At 71.9% G+C, this 22,532-nt stretch overlaps 3 protein-coding genes across 5 annotated transcripts in view; 2 read left to right on the top strand and 1 right to left on the bottom strand.

The window, feature by feature from the left end:
* The window catches only part of CPNE1 (copine 1), a 28,312-nt gene extending 17,695 nt beyond the window's left edge, over positions 1–10,617 (top strand). Inside the window, exons 1-16 of one of the 3 annotated variants that reach the window (XM_029049108.1) lie at positions 5,490–5,528; positions 5,845–5,973; positions 6,092–6,271; positions 6,457–6,531; positions 6,743–6,814; positions 7,584–7,667; positions 7,820–7,909; positions 8,052–8,150; positions 8,398–8,484; positions 8,567–8,626; positions 8,911–9,044; positions 9,143–9,197; positions 9,405–9,456; positions 9,800–9,933; positions 10,055–10,288; positions 10,387–10,617. In XM_029049108.1, coding sequence (XP_028904941.1) covers positions 5,845–5,973; positions 6,092–6,271; positions 6,457–6,531; positions 6,743–6,814; positions 7,584–7,667; positions 7,820–7,909; positions 8,052–8,150; positions 8,398–8,484; positions 8,567–8,626; positions 8,911–9,044; positions 9,143–9,197; positions 9,405–9,456; positions 9,800–9,933; positions 10,055–10,288; positions 10,387–10,518 — 1,617 coding nt within the window. In that variant the 5' untranslated portion in view covers positions 5,490–5,528 and the 3' untranslated portion in view covers positions 10,519–10,617. Of the gene's footprint in view, positions 1–5,489; positions 5,529–5,844; positions 5,974–6,091; positions 6,272–6,456; positions 6,532–6,742; positions 6,815–7,583; positions 7,668–7,819; positions 7,910–8,051; positions 8,151–8,397; positions 8,485–8,566; positions 8,627–8,910; positions 9,045–9,142; positions 9,198–9,404; positions 9,457–9,799; positions 9,934–10,051; positions 10,289–10,386 lie in introns of those variants that run through there. The other 2 variants (XM_029049107.1, XM_029049109.2) reach the window with 2 other exon arrangements.
* Positions 10,618–11,273: 656 nt separating this feature from the next.
* On the bottom strand, positions 11,274–17,443 carry SPAG4 (sperm associated antigen 4). The gene is made up of 13 exons (XM_029048736.2): positions 17,206–17,443; positions 15,902–15,984; positions 14,856–14,927; positions 14,708–14,774; positions 14,129–14,190; positions 13,797–13,840; positions 13,675–13,700; positions 13,476–13,584; positions 13,243–13,318; positions 12,239–12,354; positions 11,868–12,035; positions 11,646–11,735; positions 11,274–11,550 (listed from the first exon to the last, which is right to left on the bottom strand). Exons 1-13 carry the CDS (start codon positions 17,322–17,324, stop codon positions 11,335–11,337), a joined length of 1,248 nt encoding a protein of 415 aa, XP_028904569.1. The 5' UTR covers positions 17,325–17,443; the 3' UTR covers positions 11,274–11,334.
* A 1,407-nt stretch (positions 17,444–18,850) lies between these two features.
* LOC114806166 (CMP-N-acetylneuraminate-beta-galactosamide-alpha-2,3-sialyltransferase 2-like) lies at positions 18,851–21,789 on the top strand. The gene is made up of 6 exons (XM_029049545.1): positions 18,851–19,072; positions 19,542–19,729; positions 19,936–20,115; positions 20,309–20,354; positions 20,875–20,994; positions 21,341–21,789. Exons 1-6 carry the CDS (start codon positions 18,851–18,853, stop codon positions 21,506–21,508), a joined length of 924 nt encoding a protein of 307 aa, XP_028905378.1. The 3' UTR covers positions 21,509–21,789.
* The last annotated feature ends 743 nt before the right edge of the window (positions 21,790–22,532 follow it).

Below are 22,532 nucleotides of genomic sequence, written 5' to 3'. Positions count from 1 at the left end.
CCGGGGGGCGGGACGACATCCCGGCTCGGCCAGCGGTACGTCCGGGGGCCTGGTCTTCCCGGGAAATCCTCCCATCCGCCCCCGGGGACCGTCCCGCTCGGCCTCACCCGGCAGCCTGTCGACCAGCGGTATCTGTCGAGCACCTACCGTGTGCGGAGCGTCGTAGACCGAGAGGTCGGGAGAACCCGCCGGGGTTACCGTCCACAGGTTCACGGCCGGTCGGTCAATCCGAAGCGTTGGTTGAGGGGCTGCCGCGCACGGGACGCTGCGGTCGGAGCCCGGCGGGGGTCGTCGGCCTGCCGTTGTGGGGCTGACAGTCTACCGGAGGAGAGAGAACGCTGGAGTGAGTTACAGGCGAAGGGAGGAAGCAATGAAGTACAAAGGGCTGGACGGGAAGAGCTCCCGGGGGTCAGGCCACCCGCCAGTTCCGGAAGCGGTGGGTGGGCGGATTCGGGGTGGGGAGAGGAAAGGCCAGTCGGGGAAGGCCTCCTGGCAGAGGCGGGCTCTCAGGAGGACTTAAGCGGGCGTGCCCTTCCCCGGGGCGCAGGGCTTCACCCAGGTGGGGGCCTCCGAAGAAGCCCAGGGCTGCGACCCCAGGGTCCCAGCAGCGGACGGGAGGGACCCGAGACCCACCTCCCCGTCTCGGCGCTGGCCCCGGATGGCGGCGAGTCCTCGGGCCGGACGGCGGGCCGCTTTCGGTCCGCCGTTCCTTTCCTCTAAAACGGGACCGGATCCCCGCCCGCCTTCCCCCTCGGCCCGCGAGCCTCGGGTGGGGCAGGATGCTCCGGTCTGATGCTCGCGTGCCCATCCCGGCACCCGACGCGGCGCTTAACCCAGAGTCTGTGCCGGAACAATGTCGACGGTGACTGCGGTGGTTTTTTAAGCGCTCGTTACGTGCCAGGCACCGTACCGAGCGCTGGGGGAGATTGAAGATAATCGGGTTGGACAGAGTCGCCCGTCCCACGTGGGGCTCCCCGTCGGTCCCCATTTTACAGACGAGGGAACTGAAGCGCAGAGAAGTGAAGTGACTTGTTCGAGGTCGCACGGCAGATGATCGGCATGTCCGGGATCAGAACCCAGGTCCTTACGGCTCCCGGGCGCAGGCTCCGTCCACGAGGCTACGCTGCTTCGTCGCCGTGGCTTCTCCTCTCAGGGTCGAGCGGGTCGACGGGGGCGGGCCCAGCGTTGGGGGGCCCAGCTGGGGAAGCCAAGCCCTGGGAGCCCCAGGGAGACCCAGCGATCCGTCAGTGGGATTTACCGAGCGCTTAAGCGTGTGTGCGCACAGCGCTGTAATAAGCACCGGGGAGAGGGCCCTGCCCTCACGGAGCCTACGGTCTAAGCGAGGGAGAGAGATCTAAGAAATTGCAGATGGGGGAGCAGTGAAATACGGAGGGGCCGGGAGCGTGAGCGCGGTCGAGGTGGGAGTGGATCCGTCGTGTGGGTCTCGGTTAGTGAGCCGGGCCCCCCGAGATCAGTCGATCGTATTTATTGAGCGCTCACCGTGTGCAGAGCACTGGACTGGTGCTTGGGAGAGCACGGGATACAGACTGTGTTGACGCTTTCCCTGTTAGAGTCTAGAGGGGTAGGCAATATAAATCACTCTGGCTGCGTACACGGGCCGTGGAGCCGAGGGACGGGGGAATAAAGGGAGCCGATCCACGTGCGAGGGCAACCCACAAGGGGACGGGAGAAGGGGAAAGGAGGGCCGAGTCGGGGACGATCCCCGGGGAGGAGACGGGCCCCCGTTAGGGCTTTTGACGGCGAGGAGAGTAATCGTCTGAAGCGGGAGGGCGTTCCAGGCCGGGGGCAGGCCGTGGCGAGGGGTCGGCGGCGAGATGAGCGAGATCGAGGGACGAGGACCGGGCGGCCTGGCAGCCGGGCGTGCGGGCCGGTTCGGAGTAGAGGAGGGGGCGAGGGGATCGAGGGCCCCAAAGCCGACGGTGACGGGTTTCTGCTGGATGGGCGACCCCTGGAGGTTCTCGGGGAGCGGGGAGGCGAGGCCCGAACGTCTTCGTAGGCAGATGATCCGGACAGCAGAGTCAAGTCCGGACGGAGCGGGGAGAGGCGGGAGGCCGGGAGGGAGGTCAGCGAGGAGGCCGACGCGGTAGGCGAGGCAGGGTAGGAGAAGTGCTCGGATTAACGCGGCGCCGTTTGGACGGAGAGGCGAGGGTGGATTCGAGTGATGTTCCGAAGTCGGAACCGGCGGGACCCGGGGGCGGATCGAAGGAGAGGGGTCGAGAATAAAGCCAAGGTTTCGGGCTTGTGAGACGGGAAGGGTGGCGGTGCTGTGCACGGGGCCGGAAAAATGGGCGAGGATGGGGTTTGGGTGGGAAGATGAGGGGTTCTCTTTCGGACCCGTTAAGTTTAAGGCCACGGCAGACCGTCCCAGCAGAGACGTCCGGAAGGCGGGATGAGGTTCGAGTCGTCAGAGAGAGAGATCGGGGCCGGAGATGGAGACAGGGGAATCGTCCGCATAGAGATGGTCGTCGAAACCGTGGGGGTGAATGAGTTCTCCGTGGGGGTAGACGGAGAATAGAAGAGGACCCGGACCTGAACCTGGAGGGAACCCCCCCCCCCCCCAAAGGTTCGGGGGATGGAGGCAGAGGAGGAGCCCGTGAAAGAGACCGAGAACGAGCGGACAGAGAGAGGAGGAGAACCGGGAGGGGACAGGGTCAGCGAAGCAGAGATCGGATAATATTTCCGGGAGAGGGGGGCGGCGGACGGTGTCAGAGGCAGCCGAGCGGTCCGGGGGGACTGGGATGGAGTAGAGGCCGTTGGATCTGGCAAGGGGGAAATCAGCGGTGATCTCTGAGAGGGAGGTTTCCGTGAAGCGGAGGAGGCGGAAAGCGGATGGGAGGGGGGCAAGGAGAGAATTGGAGGAGAGGAACTCGAGTCCTCCCTCAGGAGTTTGGAGAGGAATGGTAGGAGGGAGATGAGTGGAGGAAGCCGTGGGGTCAGGGGAGGAATTTTTTTTTAGGATGGGGAGACATGAGGGTGTGGGAAGGCAGCGGGGAAAAAGCCACTGGAGAGGGAACAGTGGAAGATGGCGGGTCAGGGGAAGAACGGAGGGGACGAGGTGCGAAGGAAAGGGGTGGATTTTGAGAGAAGGTCGGAGATCTCCTCTAGAGATACTGCTGGGAAACATGGGAGAGTGGAAACATTTAGGAGTAAATGGGAGGCGGGGTTGACTTAAAGGCAGGCAAGCCACTGATTTGTAAAAGGTTGATACCACCGGGGCGGGCGTCAGACAGCCACAGCTGTCGCGGGGTTCTCCATCGCGGGTTCGGGCTGGGCCGGGCCGCAGGGACGGGGAAGAGGAAGGAATGAATGGTCCCTTCTCAGCTGGGGAGCGAAATCTCTGCGTCCTCAAGGCAGTTATTCTGATGTTCGATGACCCGGGCCAGTCGGGGCAGCTCGGCAGAGGGATCTCCGCACCCTCGGGCAGGTCTCCGATCCCCGCCAAAGCCGCCGGCAGAAAGATCTCCGTCTCCACGGGCAGGTCCCTGTCCCCCGTCGTTCGATGGGCCGCGCTGCCCCGGGGAAGTACGGGAGAGAGACCTCCGCGTCCTCGGGCGGGGCCCGGACCTCCGGGTTCCTCGCCGCCCGGTAGAGTTCGATGGGTTCGAATCCCGGCTCTGCCACCCGTCAGCTCTGTGACCGTGGGCGAGTCGCTTCACTTCTCTGGGCCTCAGTTCCCTCATCTGGAAAACGGGGATTAACTGTGAGCCTCACGTGGGACAACCCGTTGACCCTGGATCTCCCCCAGCGCTTAGAACGGTGCTGTGCACACAGTAAGCGCTTAACGAATACCAGCGTTATTAGAGGCGCTTCCGGTCCAGGGGGCTCACGGCGAGAAGCGGCACGGCTCGGATTCACGAGGACCTGGGTTCCGGGCCCAGCTCCGCCTCGTGCCTGCTCTGTGACCTTGGGCAAGTAACTTGACTTCCCTGGGCCTCAGTCACCTCATCTGTAAAATGGGGATTAAGAGGGTGAGCCCCATGTGGGACGGGGACTGGGTCCCACCTGGTTAACTCGTGTCTGCCCCAGCGCTTAGAACAGTGTTTGGCAGGTGGTAAACGCTTAACATGTGCCGTGATTATTATCATTACGTGGACTGTCCAACCTGATCATCTTGGGTGTACTCCGGGGCTCAGAACAGCGCGTGGCACGTCGTGAGTAACGCAGATGCTCTTAAAAGGGGGGAAAAGAAGCTCCTCCCCAGGTTATTACCCCCACCCCGGGCGGGGCGAGGCGGTAACGGGGGCGTTCAGCGGGCGCTCCCCAAGGCGGGAGGCGAAGGGGCCGCTCGTCGCACCGGGCCGGGAGCAGCGGGGGTCAGTGAGCTCCTGGCCCGGCCCCCCACCCCCCCCCGGGACAGCTAGCCAGGCTCCCCCACCCCCCGGACCAGGCGGCGCGGGACGACAAGCCGTGTCCGGCCGGCGGCCGCGGCGGCCGCGGCGGCCGCCGGTGAGGGTGTCGGGCTGGCGGCGGCATCCGGGCGGCGATACGGAGAACGTCCCGTGAGGACGTCCGGCCGGTGGTGCCGCCGGGTGGTGTCTGGCTAACGAGCGCAACGGCAGGCCGGTGGCGGTCGGGCCAACGGAGGTGTCGGGTCGGTGGCGGCGTCCGGTCGGTGAGTTTATCGGGCCAGTGGCGACGTCCCCCCGGCGAGGGTGTCGGGCCGCCGCCGGCGGGGTCTGGCCGGCCAGGGCGTCGGGCCGGCGGCGGTGGCCGGCCAGTCGGGGCCGTCGCGTCGGCGGTAGCGTCCGGTCGGGCCGAGGTCATTTGGAAGAGGAGGAGGCTGAGCCGGAACGGCGAAAGCTACACTGGCCTGCGGGGTTGTGGCCAGCGGCGGCTCGTGCCGGGGAGGCCCCGGGGTCGGTCCCGGTCCGACTCCGCTCGGCGGGGACGTCCCCTGTGATTCGGCGGTTCGCGGGGCTCCGAGACCGGCGGGGTCGGGGCGGCGGGCGGGTGTGGGTGTGGATGCGAGTGTGTGGATGCACGCTGAGCCACCCGGGGTCCAGGCGGGGAGCCGTGGGGCGGTCGGGCAGGTCAGAGCCGCTCCCAGAGGGCAGTTGGGGCGCCCCAGGGCGTCGGGGAGGGGCCCGGAGAGGGCCCGGCCTCAGCGGGTCGGGGGTCAGCGCCAGGGCCGCCGTCACCGTGAGGTCGGGGTCAGGAGGGAGCTGGGTCGCTACGGGGAGGGGTGGTGTCAGAGGAGGTCTAGGGTCGAACGACCGCGCCGGGCGGTGACGGATGCGGGGCCGTTGGGGTCGGAAATGCTCTCGCCCACCGCCCCGCCCCTCTCTCCTTCTCGTGCGGTCTTCGTTCAACGCTGACCGTGTGCCGGCCGCTGGGTCGGGGGCCGTGTAGATCCGAGGTCACGAGGCCGGACCCAGTCCCTGTCCCCCACGGGGCTCATCGTCTCAATCTCCACCTTACAGACGGCGTAACGGAGGCCCGGAGAAGTCAAGCGACTCGCCCGAGGTCACACGCGGCGGACGGGTGGCGGAGCCGGGATTAGAATCCAGGTCCCTCTGACTTCACGCGGGCCCCCCCCCGTCCGCTTCCTGCCCCTCCCCGCTTTTTCCCAGCCCTTCCCTGCCCCGTCCTGCCCTCTCCCTCCCTGAGCCTTCCTGCCTCCTCCCCGTCCCCGAGATGCCCGTGACGGGGGAGGTGAGGGGAGGCAGGTTTCGGGGTCCCAGGCCGTCGAGGGATGGAGGGGAGAGGCGGGCGTCGAAAGAGAGCCCGCGGCCGTCCGGAAGGAGGGCCGAGTCCCCCGGGGTCGGGGGGGGGCGGGGGGGCGGTCCCCGCGGCCCTCTGACCCCGGACCCCGTCTCCCTCCAGATGGCCCGCTGCGTGACCACCGTGCATCTGACCGTCTCCTGCCGCGACCTCCTGGACGGGGACGTCGGCTCCCAGTCGGACCCCCTGTGCGTCCTGCTGCAGGACCTGGGGGCCGGGGGCTGGGCCGAGGTGAGGGGGCGGGGGTGGGGCGCCCCCGCACGCGGGCGAGCCGGGGGCGAGGGGGCTCGGGTTGACGCGGGGCGGCGCCCGGGCCCCCCGCCTTCAGATCCTGCCGCCCCCTCCGCAGCTGGGCCGCACCGAGCGGATCCGGAACTGCTCCAGCCCGGACTTCTCCCGGCCGTTACGTGTGGACTACCGCTTCGAGACCGTCCAGCGGCTCAGATTCGACATCTACGACATCGACAACCGGTCCCCGGAGTTGAGCGATGACGACTTCCTGGGCGGGGCCGAGTGCTCCCTGGGGCAGGTGCCCGGGGTGACGGTGGGGGACCTGGGCGGGGGGGCGGTCTCCCCCGAGGGGCGGGGCCCCGGACGCGCCGCCCCTCTGCCCCCCGGTCCCGAGCGAAGAGCCCGGTCGGGGGGCGGCCGGTTGCCCCGCCTCCGGGCCTCACCGTCCCGTCCCCCACCCCCCCGCTTCGGTTCCGCTCCCAGATCGTGTCCGGCCGAACCCTGACCCTGCCCCTGATGCTGAAGCCGGGAAAGCCGGCCGGAAAGGGCACCGTTACGGTGAGAGGGTGGGCTGCGCGGGGGGGGGCGGAGACGGCGGCGGTGGGGGCCGGGGGTCTCGACCGAGGGCTCTCGGCTCTGCGCCGGCCCGGGCCCCCGCGGCGAGAGGAGGCCCCCGGCCGCCGAGAGCTCTGGGGGCCACGGGCTAGACCCCCCCGACGCCCCCCGCGGAGTCCCGACCTCCGATCCCCGTTTCCTTCCCCGGGCTTAGATCTCGGCGGAGGAAATCAAAGATGCCCAAGTGGTCGCTCTGGAGATGGAGGCCAGGAATCTGGACAAGAAGGTAGTGGGCGGGGGTGAGGCGGAGCGGGGACGGGCGGGACTCGGGGGACGGCGGGTGGGATCTGTGGTCCCGAAGTATGTACGCGGGAGGGGCGGTGGGGAGAAGAATAAAGGTCAGGAGGGGGACGCGGGGGTCCCCAGAAGGCTCCGGGTGGGGGGACGTGGGCGTCCCGCAGGCTTACAGGGGGAGGTAAGTGGGGGTCCCAAGAGGTTATGGGGAGAACTTGTGAGAGGCAGCGTGGGAGAAGTCATGAGAAGCAGCGTGGCTCAGTGGAAAGAGCACGGGCTTTGGAGCCCGAGGGCATGGGTTCGAATCCCGGCTCTGCCACTCGTCAGCTGTGTGCCCGTGGGCGAGTCACTTCTCTGTGCCTCAGTTGCCTCATCTGTAAAATGGGCATTCAAACCGCGAGCCCCCCGTGGGACGACCTGATTCCCCCGTGTCTCCCCCAGCGCTTAGAACAGTGCTCTGCCCATAGTAAGCGCTTCACGGCTACCGACGTTATTCACCTGGGGGCTCCGTGAGGTTCAGGAGGGTTTGGGGAGGTCCTGGGAGGTCCACGGGGGTGGGATTGTCCCGAGATTGTGGGAGGCCCAGGCCGGTCCGGGGTCCAAAACCCCGGTAGTGGTTTGGGGCCTCGGGTCCCTCTTGGTCCATCCAGAACGTGCGGGCCCGGCCCGGGGGCGGCGGCGGGCGGGGCCGGGGGAGGCCGCGGTCCGGGCGGCCCCCCCCCCCCCCCCCCCCAGCGTCGACTCCCCCCGGGCCGCGGCAGGACTTCCTGGGCAAATCGGACCCGTTCCTGGAACTGTACCGGCAGTGGGACGAGCAGCAGTGGCGGCTGGTCTATCGATCCGAGGTCTGGACCCCCTGCGCCCCCGACTCCCTTCCCGACGGGGGGCGGGGCGGCCCGCTGGAGAGCCCCGTGGGGATGGGGGGACCGGGCGGGGGACGGGAGGCGCCGTGGCGGCCGGCCCGTCCGACCACCCCCCGCCGCGCTCCCCCCCGCAGGTGATCAAGAACGATCTAAACCCCTCCTGGCGCAAGTTCAGCACCCCCCTGCAGAGCCTCTGCGGGGGCGACGCCAATGCCCCGATCCAGGTGAGGCGGGGGACTGGCCGACTGCCCTCCCCGGGGTCCCGGCCCACCCTCCGCTCCCGTCCCGGGCCCGATGGAGCCAGGGGAGGAAGACGACCCCTGACCCGGGCCGGCCGCCGGCCCCCCCGGTCCCCTCCCCGCACAGGTGCGCTGCCTGGACTACGACGGGGACGGCTCCCACGACCTCATCGGCGCCTTCCAGACCACCTTGGCCCAGCTGCAGGGGTCCGGCGCGGGCCTCCCCGTGAGTCGTCCCCGGGGCTCGGACCGCGTCCCGCTCGCCGTCAAGGGTGTCGGTCGAGCGCCGGCTACGTGCGGGGGGCCGGGCCGGGTCCCCGGGAGGGCCCGGTACCGCAGATTAGGCGGCCACGTCCCCCGCCCAGAGCGGGGGTTACGGTCTAGAGACGAGCCTCCGGTCTCGGGGCCCGGGACCGCGTGCGGCGGTGGCCCGGGGCGTCGGCTCCAGCGCGGCCCTCCGCCCCATCCCCCAGGCGGAGTTCGAGTGCGTCCACCCCGAGAAGCAGAAGAAGAAGAAGAGCTACAGGAATTCCGGGATCGTCCGGGTCAAGGCGTGCCGGGTACGAGACCCTCCGACCCGTCGTCCCCGACCTCCGTCCGCCCCCCGCCTCGCCCCGGCCTGACCCGTGCCCTCGTTCCTAGATCGAGACCGAGTTCTCCTTCCTGGATTACGTGATGGGCGGCTGCCAGATCAACTTCACCGTGAGCGTGGGCGGCGGCGGGGCGGGGGGGAGGCAGACGGCGGGACGGACGGAGCGCCGTCGGTCGTACCTAGGGAGCGCCTGCCGAGCGCTTGGGAGCGGACGGTAGAACGGAGTCGGTGGGCGCGGTCCCTGCCCACCGAGAGCTTACGGTCCAGAGAGGGGGAGGCGGCCGTTACGGTAGATTAATAAATGACGGATGCGGACACGGGGCAGGCGCTTAGCACAGGTCTCTGCTCGCGGTGAGCGCTCGACGGAGGCGATGGATACGATCCGCGTCCCCAGGTGGGCGTGGACTTCACCGGCTCCAACGGGGACCCCTCCTCCCCCGACTCCCTGCACTACCTGAGCCCGTCGGGGGTCAACGAGTACCTGACGGCCCTGTGGAGCGTGGGCAGCGTGGTGCAGGACTACGACGCGTGAGCCCGCCGCCCCCCCCCCCGGCCCCGCGCCTCCCCTCCTCTTCTCCCCCGCCCCCCGCCCCCCCCAGCCGGTGACTCTCTCTCTCCCTCTTTAGGGACAAGCTGTTCCCCGCGTTTGGATTTGGGGCCCAGGTGCCCCCAGACTGGCAGGTGGGCTCCCTCCGCCCGTTCCCCGGCGGGACCGAGGGGGAGGCGGGGAGGGGGCCGGGGCCGCGGGGGTATCCCTCCCCGGGGTCCCGGCTCTCGGAAGCAGGTCGTCCGGGGCCGCGGCGTACGCGTCTCGGCCCGTCCCCCGGGTACGGGGCGCCGGGCGGAGGAGCGAAGGGAGGCGGCGATGGGCATCCTTGTCCCCTCTAGGTGTCCCACGAGTTTGCCCTGAACTTCAACCCTGGAAACCCCTACTGCAAAGGTGAGACCTGTCGATCACCCCCGCCGCCCCGGGGCGGACCGACCCCCCTCACCCCGCCGCCCGGGCGGACGGACGCTCGCCGTTCTGCCGCCCGGCTGAGGGCGGCACCCCCGACCCGATCCCGCCGCCCGTCCCCTCCCCGTGTACCCCCCGCCCCTACTGGGCCGCCCCGGGCGGACCAGCTCGACCCCGGGCCCCGCCGCCCGCGTCAGCCCGGCACCCCCGTCCTACCCCGCCGCCCAGGGCGGGGCGACACCCCGTCGCGTGGACCGGGACGGCCCGCGGCCGCCCCGGGGGAGACCCCCGTCTCTCAAGCGGCCCCCCCCCCCCCCCCCGCCCGCAGGCATCCAGGGGATCGTGGACGCCTACCGCCTGGCCCTGCCCCAGCTCCGGCTCTACGGCCCCACCAACTTCGCCCCCATCATCGACCACGTGGCGCGGTTCGCCGAGGAGGCCGCCCGGCAGGGCGAGGCCGCGGTGAGGGCGGGATCCCGGCCGGGGAGCGGGGAGGGCGCGGCGCGGCGGGGAGGCGGCGGGGCTCCCCGGGCCGCCCGTCCCCGCCCCTCAGCGGCCCCCGACCCCTCTCCCCCGGCAGCAGTACTTCGTGCTGCTGCTGCTGACGGACGGCGCGGTGACCGACGAGGAGGCCACGCGGGCGGCCGTGGTCCGGGCCTCCCGGCTGCCCGTGTCCGTCATCGTCGTGGGCGTCGGCGGCGCCGACTTCGAGGCCATGGAGCGGCTGGACGGGGACGGGGGACTCCTGCGCTCCCGGACCGGAGACGCCGCCGCCCGCGACGTCGTCCAGTTCGTGCCCTTCCGCCGCTTCCAGAACGTGAGTCGGGGCGCCGGGGCGGGCCCGGGGCCGGCGGGGAGGGACCCGGAGGGACCCCGGAGGAGCCGTGAGTCAGGGGCCCCTCCGATGCGTTGCAGGCTCCCCGCGAAGCCCTGGCCCGGGCCGTGCTGGCCGAGGTCCCGCAGCAGCTGGTGTCTTACTACAGGATGCGGGGCTGGGCCCCCTGCCGCCGCCCGCCGCCCGCCCCCGCCCCGTCCCCTCAGCCGTGAGCCCCCCGCCGGCCTCCCCCCGGCCACGAAGCGCCCTAGCCCCCGACGCCACGCGCTCCGTTTACGTTCTGATACCGCTTTGCCCCCGCCCGCTTGGCTCAGGCCCCGGGGGGGTGAGAGGGCACCTCCTGTGCCGCTCCCGGATGCCGTTTTGTATTTTTGTACTTTTTTCACCGCCGACGCCGCACTGGAGCGGGGAGCGAGGCCCGGAGCCCCTCCTGCCCCACCCCCTTCCCCCGTCCCACCCCATCAATAAAGGCTCTCGGTCATCTGAGGAGGAGGCGGCCTCTTGGGTCAACGCCGGTTAGCGCCCGGCTCACCGGGGCCAAGGGGGGGGTGGAAGCTCAGAGGGCCCCCCCCCTCCCGCGAGGGCTCCACCCACCCCTCCCCGCGTCCCGGATGACCTGGGGACCCCGCGGGGACGGGAGGGGCGGGGACCGCGATCCGGACGGACCGTCGTCCGGGTTTGCTCCGACGGGGGCCCGAGGCGGCGTCACGGTGCCAAGGGCGACTTGAGCGGAGCCAGGGAGGGAAGAGGAGCAGGGATGGGCGGGGGCGCCCTACTCCGGGGAGGGAGGGCCCTGGTTGCCCGCGCCGGAGGGGCGAGCGGAGGGCGCCGACGCGGAACGCGGGGAGGGGGAGAGCCGGATGCCGTTGCCGCCTCGGGGCGGCCGCCCGCCCCCCCCCCCCCCGGCCCACACCCGGCGGCACCTACCGCTCCCCTTGCCCCCCGCGGCCCCCAGGCACGAGCCGCGGACACCGTAGCGGGTTTATTGAGGCTCCCCGCGGCTCCCGGGCCGGCGGGCGGCCGGGCTCTCACCCCCGCGGGCCGTCTGCCCGCCCCGCCGCCTCCTGCTCGGCCGGGCCCCCGGGGGTCACGGCCGAGTGGTCGGGGCCCGGCGCGCCGTCGCCCTCGCCCTCCGCCACCCGCGTCCCGTGCGCCCGCACGCGGTACAGGCAGGTGAAGCGCGGGTGCCCCCAGTTGCTGAGGATCTGGATCTTCACCTTGGGGAAGGCCGCGGGAGGCCGGTTCTGCGGGCGCGGAGAGAGGCGGCTGAGGCCCCGGCTCCCCTCCCGGCGCCGCCCGGGCGCCCGCCCCTCCCCGCCCCGGCCCAACACGCACACACCTGCAGGCGGAAGGTCTGGATCTCGGATTTCTCCACGTCGAAGGTGAACCTTCCCAGGAAAACCTCCTCGTGATCACCCGGCAGCAGCCCCTGGAGGGGTCGGGGGGGAGAGAAGGCGACGGACCGAGGGGGTCGCCTGGGACCCCCTCCTCCGCGCCCGCCCCCCCCCCCCCCAAATAGCCGGTCCCGGCGGCCCCACCCCCCTCCCCGCGCCGGGCTCACGTAGACGACGAAGTCGCGCGGGGCGCTGGCCGTGCTGCCCCTGTGGGCCACGCTGGGCGGGGGGTGCTGCAGGGTGATGTCGCTCAGCTGGACGCGGCCCGGCAGGCGGATGACCACGTGGCCCCGGGCCCCCCGGAAGGCCCAGCAGTTCCCGGGAAACACGTCCGGCTGAAGGGAGAGGCGGGGTCGGCGGCCACGGGGCGGGGGGGGGGCCGCCCACCGGACCCCCACCTCCCCCACCCCTCCTTCGGACGGGACCGGGGGGTGCGGCCCGCGAGGTCTCGGGGGAGGCGCGGCGAGACGGGGGTGGGGGGGGGGTCCGCGGGCACCCACGCTCCCGCTCCCCCCAGCCTGCCCGCGTGCCCTCCCACCTCCAGGATGACGCTGGGTGACTTGGCGTAGTTCCAGAAGCTGAGGCGGTTCCAGAAATAGGTGGCCAATCCGTCCTCGTAGTCCTGAGACGTCCTGTCCAGGTCAATGGAGGCGCCTGCGCGAGAGCCGGGGCGGGGGACGCTGTCCGTGTCCGCGTCTCTGTCCGCCCCTCCCTCCCTCCCTCCCTCCCTCCCTCCCTCTCCGGGCTGCCTCCCCCACTCTCGGTCCGTCTCTGCCTCTCCCTGTCCGGGTCTCTGTCCGTCCCTTCATCTCTCGCCGTCCCTCCGGGCGCTTCCCGCCGCCTCTCCGTCCATCCCTGACTCGGTCCGCGTCTCCGTCCTCCGCCCGTCCGTATCCACGTCTGTCCGCGCCTCCGTCTCGGAACGCCTCTGTCGTTGGGTCGGTCGTATCGAGCGCTTACTGGGTGCGGAGCGCTCTACCCAACGCTCGGGAAAGGAAAACGCGACGGTACAACCGTGGCGTGATTCCCTGCCGACAGTCTGCACGCAGTCGAGAGGAGGGGGGAGACCCCGGATCCGCCTCAGTGCTTAGAACGGTGCTCTGCACAGAGTAAGTGCTTAACGAATACCAGCATTATTATATCAACATAAAAATCGTAGAGATAGCGTTGGGCGGAGGGAGGGGAGGGAGAGTCTCCAACTCTGCCCTTCCCCTCTCTGAGCAGTGGTCCTTTTCTCCGGACCGTATCCCCGTCCATCTCTGAGGAGCCCTAGGTGGGTCGGTCTCCCTCTCCGTCAGTCGACTGACGGCGTCGGTACTCGTTAAGCGCTTACGACGGGCCGAGCGCTGTCCTGAGCACGGGGGAGGATAGAAGGTAACGAGGTCGTCCCACCTAGGGCTCCGTCTTCACCCCCCTTTTACGGGTGAGGTCAGGGACGCGAAGTGACTCGCCCGAGGTCACGCGGCAGCCCGGTTTCCCCCCTCCTCGTGTCGCCCCTCCCCGTCCCCCGTCCCCTCTCGGCGTCTCCGCGCGGACCCTCACCCACGGAGCTCAGGGCGAAGTCCGGCTTCCTCACCACGTCCTCGTTCAGCCGCTGGAACACCAGCTTGGCCACTTGCTGGGGGGGGGGGACACGCGAGTCGGCCGGGGTGGGGGCGGGGGCGGGGGGGCCCGGGCCCCCAGGGCCACCCCTCGAGGCTGGGGGGTCAAACGAGGCCCGGGCCGGGGGAGGCCGGGCCGGGGAGAGGCGGGTCCGGCGGCGGGGGGCCGCTGACCTGCGTGTTGGCCGCCCGCAGGGCCGTGACCTCGCCGTGCAGCCGCGCCAGCTCGGCCCGGAGCAGCTTCAGCTGGTGCCCGTGGGCGCGCACGTCGCGGTGGTATTGGCTGCCGGGGACGGGCACCGGGTGGGCCGGGGCGGCCGGGCCCGGCCGTCTCCCCGCCGACCCGTGCGGCCACCCCTCCCCTCCTCCTCACCTCAGGGTCAGGAACTCGTCCGCCTCCTGGACGGGAGAGGGAAGCGGGGGACGGATGAGGCCCCGGCCCCCCGGTCCACCGTCCGCGCCGCCCCCCGGCACGCGGCCCCCGCGCCCGCTGACCTGTCCGGGCCCGGGGAGCCGGTCGGGGACCCCGAGGTATCCAGCTGAGGGGGGAAAGGGGAGAGGAAGGGGGACGGAGCGCCCCGGCCGCACCCGGGGGGTGGTCCCCGGAGGCCTGCCGGGGACCCCCCCCCCGGGCCGCCCCCCAGCGCGGAGATGCCCGTTCCCTCCCCGGAGCGTGGGGACGAGTAGGAATCTGGGGGGGATCCCTGCCCTCTAGGTCCCGCTTCCCCCCTCCCCCTGGGAGAGGGGAGGTGGGGCGAGTTGGGGTGCGGCTCCCAGAAACGCGGGCCCCGGGAACGGGGATGGGGTCACCCCCCCGGCCCTCTCACCTGCCAGGACGACGCCCAGCAGCGTGAAGACGGTGAGGGCGAAGCGCAGGGACCGCACCGCCCTGCGGGGGGGGGGGACCGAGCCGGGAGGGACCCTCGGACTCCGTGACCTCCGGCGGGGGCGCGAGGCGCGAGGGTCCCCGCCAGGGGGCGGTGTCGGGAGCGGGAGACTCGCGGTGGGCGGGGCCAGAGCGGGTCCCGCCCATTTGGGGGCGGGGTCACGTGTCCACCCAGTGGGCGGAGCCAGGAGAGCGGCGCCTCCCGCCCATCGGGCGGAGTCGCAGTGGCCCCGCCCTTGGGGGGGCGTGGCCAGAAGGCGGCTCCTCCCTTCCCCCCCGCCCGGGGGGGGGGCAGGTGAGCGCATGCGCACGGCGCCCAGGGTGGAGCCGCCCATTCGAGCGGGCGCGCGCGGGTCGTACCACGGAGGCGCGCGGGAGGGGGGAGCCGGGCTGCGCCACCGGAACGGCCTTCGGGGGGGAGCGCGGCGGGGCTCCCTCGGGCTTTCCCTGGCCCCCGCGTCGTCGCCCCCGGGGGAGAAGCCCCCCCCCCTTCCCCCCGCATCCCGCCAACGGTTCTCACCTGCTGACACTGCACAGCGCTTCGCCCAGCGCCCTGGGCAGGACGCTCGCCGCCCGGCCCAGCTGGCCTGCGGGGGGAGGGGCGGCGTTGGGGGGGAGCGCGGGGGGCGGGGGGGGGGGGAGGGGGAACGGGGTGGGGGGGCTCCTACCCAAGTTTTTGGGGGGCAGCGGGGCGCTGGGGCCGCCTGGGGTCTGCTCCGAGAGGCCGCGGGGGTCGGGACCTGCAGGGGAACAGAGATCCGACCCTCTTCCTCCCGCCCTCACTCTGTGCAAAACACTGTGGTTCGAAGCGCTGGGGAGGTGATGAGGGGGTGCCCCGTGGGGCTCCCCGTCTTCATCCCCATTTTGCAGAGGGGGTCACCGAGGCCCAGAGAAGTCAAGTGACTCGGCCCCCGGGCCCCCAGCTGCCAAGTGGCGGAGGGGGGGATGTAATAATAATGTCGGGATCTGTTGAGCGCTTACTACGTGCCGCGCACCGTTCTAAGCGCTGGGGGGAGACACGGGGGAATCGGGTCGTCCCACGTGGGGCTCCCAGTCTTCATCCCCATTTGACAGATGAGGGAACTGAGGCCTAGAGAAGTGAAGTGACTCGCCCCCAGTCACACGGCTGACAAGTGGCAGAGCGGGGATTCGAACCCATGACCACTGACTCCAAAGCCCGTGCTCTTTCCACAGAGCCACGCTGCTTGAACCCAGGACCTCTGACTCCCCAGCCCTGGCTAATAATAATAACAACGTTGGTATCTGTTAAGCGCTCACTAGGTGCCGAGCGCCGTTCTGAGCGCCGGGGTCGACCCAGGGGAATCGGGTCGCCCCACGTGGGGCTCACGGTCTTCATCCCCATTTTACAGACGAGGGAACTGAGGCGCAGAGAATAATAGTGTTGGTATTTGCTAAGCGCTCACTAGGTGCCGCGCGCCGCTCTGAGCGCCGGGGTCGACCCAGGGGAATCGGGTCGGCCCACGTGGGGCTCACGGTCTTCATCCCCATTTTACAGATGAGGGACCCGAGGCACCGAGAAGTGACTCGTCCGAAGTCACACAACGGACAAGTGGGGATTCGAACCCGGGACCTCTGACCCCAAAGCCCGCGCTCTTTCCACTGAGCCGCACTGCTCGCCCCTTGCCCTCGCCCCCGAGCCGCACTGCCGGCCCCCCTCGCCCCCGGCCCCCGGCCCGCCCCGCGGGACCCTCACAGTGGGCGAAGGAGGCGCAGGCCTCGTCGGCGGGCCCGGGCTGGTCCGGGCTGAGTTTCCAGGCCGCGGCGCCGGACCGGCTCCTGCCCGGGCGGGAAGAGAGACGTCGGTGTTGGTTAAGCGCTCGCCACGTGCGGAGCGATGGGGAGAGGAGAGGGTGGGCGGCGGGCGCCCACCGTCCCGCGCCGCCCTCGTCCCACGGTCGCCTCGGCACCCTGGGCCCGCTCGCTACTACCGACGACGGTGTCCGTTGATGATGATAACGTCGGTATTCGTTAAGCGCTTACTACGCGCAGAGCGCCGTACTAAGCGCTGGGGGATACAAAGGCGATCGGGTGGTCCCACGTGGGGCTCCCAGTCTCCAGCCCCGTTTGACAGAGGAGGGAACTGAGGCCCGGGGAAGCGACGTGACTCGCCCACAGGCACACAGCGGACGAGTGGCGGAGGCAGGATTCGAACCCGCGACCTCCGACTCCCAAGGCCGGGCTCTCCCCGCCGAGCCGCGCGGCTTCTCTATCGGGCCGGCCCGCGTGGGGCTCCCGCTTTTCATCCCCTCTTTACGGGTGAGGTCACTGAGGCGCGGGGAAGTTCAGTGACTTGCCCGAGGTCATTCCTTCGGTAGTATTTAGCGGGCGCTTATTATGCGCGGAGCCCTGTACCGAGCGCTTGTAATGGACAATCGGGCAACGGGGAGAGAGCGTCCCTGCCCGACGACGGGCTCACGTGTATGAGGGTCGCAGCGGGCAAGTGGCGGGGTCGGGATTAGAACCCGGGACCTCTGACTCCAGAGCCCTGGCTTCTAGCGTAGTGACCGGGGGCCCGAGTGTCCCCGGTAATAATAATGACGACGAGGGTATTCGTTGAGCGCTTCCTATGTGCCGAGCACCGTTCTAAGCTTGGGACGGGGGCGATACGAGGTCATCGGGTTATCCCACGTGGGGCTCCCGGTCTTCATCCCCGTTTCACAGATGAGGGAACTGAGGCCCAGAGAAGTGACTCGCCCCAAGTCACACGGCTGACGGGTGGCGGAGCGGGGATTAGAACCCAGGACCTCTGACTCCCGGGCCCGGGCTCTTACCGCTGAGCCGCGCCGCTTCTCTATAGGATACAGGGTTTGGGGCGGGGGTCCCTGGAACTCACGCACGTCTGCCCCCCCCCCCCTAGTTTTCGGGGAAATGGGGTCTCGAGGCGAGGCAGCGTGGGGTCCGGCCCGCCTCCCGGCCCCCCCCCCCCCGGTTAGGACCACCCCCCCGCCGAGCCGGGCCGTCCCCCCCCGGAGGAGGGGGTCCCCGGGGGCCCCTCACCGCCGGGACCCGCTGTCCACCGACGTGCCGCTTTCGGAGCTGTTGCTGTGGTCGCTGAAGAAAGCCGGGTTGGGTTTATGGGAGGGGGCCGCCGAGCTGGGCCGGGGAACCCGCCTCATCCTGGCCGCCGGGCGCGGGGACGGGGACCCCCGCGTTCCTGCCGACCCCCACCCTCCGGGACCCCAGACCGCGATCGACCGCCAGGCCGGCCGCGCCCCAGTGTCTGGGGGGGTCGTCGGGCCGACGTCACAGGGGCGCCCGGCTGATGTCACAATAAGGGAGGGGGTCGGGGGCCAGCGTTGGGGCCCGGGGGGGGGGGGGGGGGGCGGTTGGGAGTCAGGAGTCGATAACGATGTCGGTATCTGTTAAGCGCCCACTACGTGCCGTTCCGAGCGCCGGCGGAGATGCGGGGTCGTCGGGTCGCCCCACGTGGCGCTGCCGGTCTTCATCCCCATTTGACGGAGGAGGTGACCGAGGCCCGGAGAGGCGAAGCGACCCGCCCGAGTCACCGGCTGACAAGCGGGATTAGAACCCCCGACCCCCCCGACTCCCAGGCCCGCGCTCCGGCCGCCGGGGCCGCGCCGCTTCCGGGGAAGATCGGGGGAACGGGGGGCGGCGAAGGTCGGGGCCGGGCCGGCGGTCGACGGAGAGGACCCGTCGGGCGCGGAGCGCCCGGGAGAGCGCGACGACGGCGGCGGCGCCGGCGGTATCCGTCGGGCGCTCGACTACGTGCCGGGCGCCCTACCGAGCGTCGGGGTGGATTCGCGCGATCCCCGACCCCCCGAGAGGTTCGGCGGAGGAGACGGACCCCCCGAGTCGGTCGCTCGACGGTATCGACGGAGGGCCTGGCGAGCGCCGGGGACCGGACCGAGCGCCCGGGGGGCCACGGTAGCCCAGGGTGGTGGACGCCTTTCCCGCCCGCCTGGAGTTTCCGGCCCAGAGGAATTAAGTCCATCTGTAAAACATCGAAATTACGGATGAGGGAGCGGCGGAGTCTCAGGCCGTGGCCAGAAGGCCGGGTGGGGTGTCGGGAGACGGCGGGGGCGGGGAGCGCTCAGCACGGCGCCCTGCGCGTGGTGAGCGCTCAGTAGATACTACGGAGTGAAGGAGGGGCCGCAGGAGCGAGGAGCCGCCCGCCGGCCGCGAATTAGGGACCGCGGGAGGAGGTTCGAGCCGAGACCGGGAAGGGCCTCGGTCGTACCGACGCCGGCGGCGTCCGTTAAACGCTTCCTGGGCGGCGGGCGGCGTACTAAGCGCCGGGGTGGGTAGGATCGGATCGGGTCGGACGCGGCCCCCGCCCCACGTGGGGCCCGCGGCCTTCGACCCCACTTGGCGGGGGAGGTCGCCGAGGCCCGGGGAGGCTTAGGGCCTAGGCCGGGGTCACCCGGCGGGCGGACGGCGGGGCCCGGAGCTCGGCCCCCCGCCCTCCCCGGCCCCGTCCGGGGGTCCCGGTCCCCTCCCCCGGTCGCCGGGGTCCGCCCGGCGGTCGCCCCCGCCCCCGGCCCCCGGGGCCCTGCCCCTTCCCCCCACTTCCTCTTCCTGCCGGGCCGGAGGCCGAGCGCCGCCGGGCGGAGCGAGGCCGGGGGCCCGGAGGCGGGCGGGGGTCGGGGGTCCGGGGCAGGGGCCCCCCCCGGGGTCCCCCCGGATGCGGCGGCAGCGGCGGGTGCCGGGGGCGCTGTGCCTGGGGGCGGCCGTGCTCTGCCTCTGGCTGGCGGCCCGGCGCCGCCCGCCTGGGCCCCGGCCCTGCCCCTGCCCCTGCCTCCGCCAGCCGGGCTCCCCCTGGTTCGACGCCCGGTTCGAGCCGGCCGCGGAGCCGCTGCTGGCGCCGGACGCCTCCCTGCCCGCTTCCGTGCTGCGCTGGTGGTCGGTGAGGGTCGGGCCCCGGGCCCCGGGCCCCTCGCCGTGCGCCCTCCTCCCCGCACCCCCAGCTCTCCGTGCCCCCTTCCTCCCGGAACTCCCTGCTGTCCGTGTCCCCTTCCTCCCGGGACCCCCAGCTCTCCGTGCCCCTTCCACCCCGTCCCCCTCCTTCCAAGCCCTCCCTTATCTTCGCTTCCCAGGACCCCCAGATCCCCATGCTCCCTTCCACCCTACCCCCCTCCTCCCAAGCCCCCCCCCGTAGCTTCTCCTCCCGGGACCCCCCCAGCTCGCCACGCCCCCTCGCTCCCGGAACCCCCGGCTCTCCATGCCTCCACCTCCCGGGACCCCCAGCTCCCCGTGTCCTCGGGTTTAGGCCTCCCCCCCCCCCCGCATCCTAGTGGGGCAGTGGTCGGGGGGTGGGCAGCGGGGGCGAGTGTCCGAGAGTTGGGCCCAGCCGGCCCCCCTCGCCCCCTGGCCAGCGTCTGCAGGGCCGGGGCAACAGGACGGAGTTCGAGGAGGCCAAGCGCAGGCTGTTCGCGGTCATCCCCGCCCCGCGCCTCCCGGACGTCAGCCCCGCCTGCCACACCTGCGCCGTCGTGGGCAACTCGGGGAACCTGCTGGGCTCCGGACACGGGCCCGCCATCGACCGGCACCGCTCCGTCTTCAGGTGGGCGACCGTCCCCGGCCCCCCCCCCCATCCCCTCGTCCGCCCCTTCCCGTCCCCCGATTCCCCCACGTGCCACCCCGTCACCCCGTCTGCCGTCTCCGTTCCCTCGTCTGCCCCCCCCGTTGATCCCCCTCCCCTCGCCCGCCGCCGCCCGGGCCCCTGCGTCCTCGGGCCGCGGCCCCGCTGACCCCCGGCCCCCCCCGCAGGATGAACCGGGCGCCCGTGCGGGGCTTCGAGCGGGACGTGGGGCAGAGGACGTCTGTGCTGCTGCTCTACCCCGAGAGCGCCCGGGACCTGCCCCCGGATGCCCGCTTGCTGCTGCTGCCCCTCAAGTCTCAGGACCTCACGTGGGCCGCGGGCGCGCTGACCACGGGAGGGCTCCAGCGGTGGGTCGGGGCCCGCTCGCGCGCGCGCGGCCACGGCGGTGGGGTGGGAACGGCGGCTCGGCGCGCGAGCGGCCGCCGGGCTCGGGGTCAGAGGGCACCGGCCTTGCCCCCTTTGAGGGCGGGTTCTCGGGAGGAGGCTGGGGGGCGGGGCCGGGCCCGGATGGCCGACCACCCTCCCTCTCCCCTCCCCCAGCACCTACAGGAGAGTCCGGAGCCGAATCCGTGCGGACAAGGAGAAGGTAGGGGTCCAGGGCCAACGGCGGCCCTCGGGGAGACTCGGATGGCGGCGCGGGCCCACCGCTCGTTCGGCAGCTTCCCCCGGTGGGGTGGGCGCCGTTTCCTGCTCGATCCTTCTTCCTCCTCCTCCTCCTCCTCCTCCGCCTTTTGCAATCCGTAAATCACGGGGGGCCGGTCGGGAAACGGGGACCTGGGTCCGCCCGCTCTCATCCCCAGCCGGCCGGCGGGGCCTGGGGGCGGCCCGCTCCCGTCCCCGCGCCGCTTACGTCCAGTATCCGTACTTTATTCCTACTGGGGTCTGTCTCCCCCTCTGGACCCTAAGCTCGCGGTGGGCGGGGACCGTGTCTGTCACACCTTCGCGTTGTCCTCCCCCAAGGGACTCGTCGAGCGCTCCGCACCCCGTCAGCACTCGATAAATACACTCGGCCGACCGACCGGACGACCGCAGCCGCCCCGGCCCGAGGGGCGGACCCGCCCCGCTCCCCTCCTCACCTCGCCCCCCGTGGCGTGTCCGTCCCGCAGGCCCTGGTCCTGAGCCCCGCCTTCCTCAAGTACATCCACGATCGCTGGGTGGAGCGGCAGGGACGATACCCCTCCACGGGCCTCGTGGCCCTGCTCTTCGCCCTGCACACCTGTGACCAGGTAAGAGGAGACCTGATATCAGGACTAGACAGGCAGCTTGGCTCAGCGGCGAGAGCCCGGCTGGAGTCGGAGGACGGGGATTCTCGTCCCCGCCCCGCCGCTCGTCGCCGGGTGACCTCGGGCGGGCCGCTTCGCTCCTCCGCGCCTCCGTCTCCTCATCTGACAAATGGGGGTGCGGACCTGGGAGCCCCACGGGGGACGACCCGATGACCTCCTCTCCAGCCAGCGCTCGGAACGGGGCTCGGCACGCGCCAGGCGCTCGACCGACGCCGTCGTCGTCAGCCGGGAGGGAGGGGGTCCGGGTCCGTCGGCCCCGGACGAGCCCTCGGCCTTCCCCCTCCCGCAGGTGTCGGTGTTCGGGTTCGGGGCCGACCCCCACGGAAACTGGCACCACTACTGGGAGAAGAACCGTCACGCCGGGGCCTTCCGCCGCACCGGGGTGCACAGCGCCACGGCCGAAGCCGGACTCATCCGGCGGCTGCGGCGGGAGGGCAAGGTCACGGTGTTCGCCTGAAGCGGGCGGGGGCGGGGGGGGTCTCGTCCCCCCGTCCCTCCTCTCCACCCCCACCCCCCGCGCACCCCGTGGGGGAGCGATAACGGCTATTCCGTCACTCTGGGCCCAGCCGGGTCGGGGGGCACCCGCCAGGGAGGCCGGAGAGTCGTGCTTGTGTTGGGGGAGAGGGCGGTGGGTGTGCGGGGGAGGACGGGCGGACCCCTCAGAGGGGCGTGGAGGTCTCTCGGCGTCCCCTCCGTCCCCCCGGGGGGCTCAATAAACGCCTTCGCCTCTCCCCCTTCCGCGGCCCGGCCTCGTGTGTTGCGGTGAGTCTCGTTTCGGAGTGCGGGGTGGGCCCGGGGGGTCCGCCGCGGCTCCTCCCGGCTCCGGCTCCCGGGGGCTCCGGCCTGCGACGGGGGCCTCGGGCTCGGGGGGCCCCCCGGAGCCGAGAGAACGGGGCGCCGGCCGCGACAGTGGCAGAGGGGCCTCCGCCCGGACGTCCGGCCCGCGGGAACCGTTCCCGCGCTCCCCGCCGTCGCCGGGACGTCCGGCCTGAAGGAACCTAGGCCTAGGCTTCCCGTCGCCGCCGGTACCTCCGTGAGGTCGGGGGTCGCTGATTCTCAGGCGCCCAGCCCCCCTCCCCCGGAGCCAGCGGGGCCGACCCGGGCCCGGGCGGGACCGAGGCACGGTGTGGGCCGGGGGCCGGCTGAGGGCGGGCCACGCGCGGGGCGGGGGTCTTAGCCGGCCGGGGCCGCCGGGGAGGTGGGCGAATCGGGCCCGGCGTCCGATTCCACGGTCCCCCCTCCCCAGCCGCGGGGGGTCCCGTGGGGCGACCCAGGGGCTCAACTCCCCCCCCGCCGGCCCCCTCCCCCTCGGACCGCACCGGAGCGGCCGGGAGGCGCCGCACGTAGTAAGCGCCTCTCGCCCGGCGCTGCCTCGGCGCGCCTCCGAGACCGGTTGGGGGAGGCGGGGCGGGGAGGCGGCGGGAGGGGACCGGCGCCCCGCGGGGGTGACGCTCAACCCCCGTCCCCGACGCACACCCACC

This window comes from Ornithorhynchus anatinus, chromosome 21, assembly GCF_004115215.2.
Source record: "Ornithorhynchus anatinus isolate Pmale09 chromosome 21, mOrnAna1.pri.v4, whole genome shotgun sequence".
In the NCBI taxonomy this organism is placed as follows: Eukaryota; Metazoa; Chordata; class Mammalia; order Monotremata; family Ornithorhynchidae; genus Ornithorhynchus; species Ornithorhynchus anatinus.
Note: the sequence above shows the minus strand (reverse complement) of the source record. Positions and strands in the feature narration are given on the sequence as shown.

Coding starts and splice junctions, on each gene's coding strand:
- LOC114806166 (XM_029049545.1), top strand. CDS start 18,851: ATGCGGCGGCAGCGGCGGGTGCCGGGGGCGCTGTGCCTGGGGGCGGCC. Junction 19,730..19,935: donor CGGCACCGCTCCGTCTTCAG/GTGGGCGACCGT, acceptor CCCCCCCCGCAG/GATGAACCGGGCGCCCGTGC. Junction 20,355..20,874: donor TCCGTGCGGACAAGGAGAAG/GTAGGGGTCCAG, acceptor TCCGTCCCGCAG/GCCCTGGTCCTGAGCCCCGC.
- SPAG4 (XM_029048736.2), bottom strand. CDS start 17,324: ATGAGGCGGGTTCCCCGGCCCAGCTCGGCGGCCCCCTCCCATAAACCC. Junction 14,928..15,901: donor CTGCGCCTCCTTCGCCCACT/GTGAGGGTCCCG, acceptor GTTCCCCTGCAG/GTCCCGACCCCCGCGGCCTC. Junction 11,736..11,867: donor CGCGCGACTTCGTCGTCTAC/GTGAGCCCGGCG, acceptor CGACCCCTCCAG/GGGCTGCTGCCGGGTGATCA.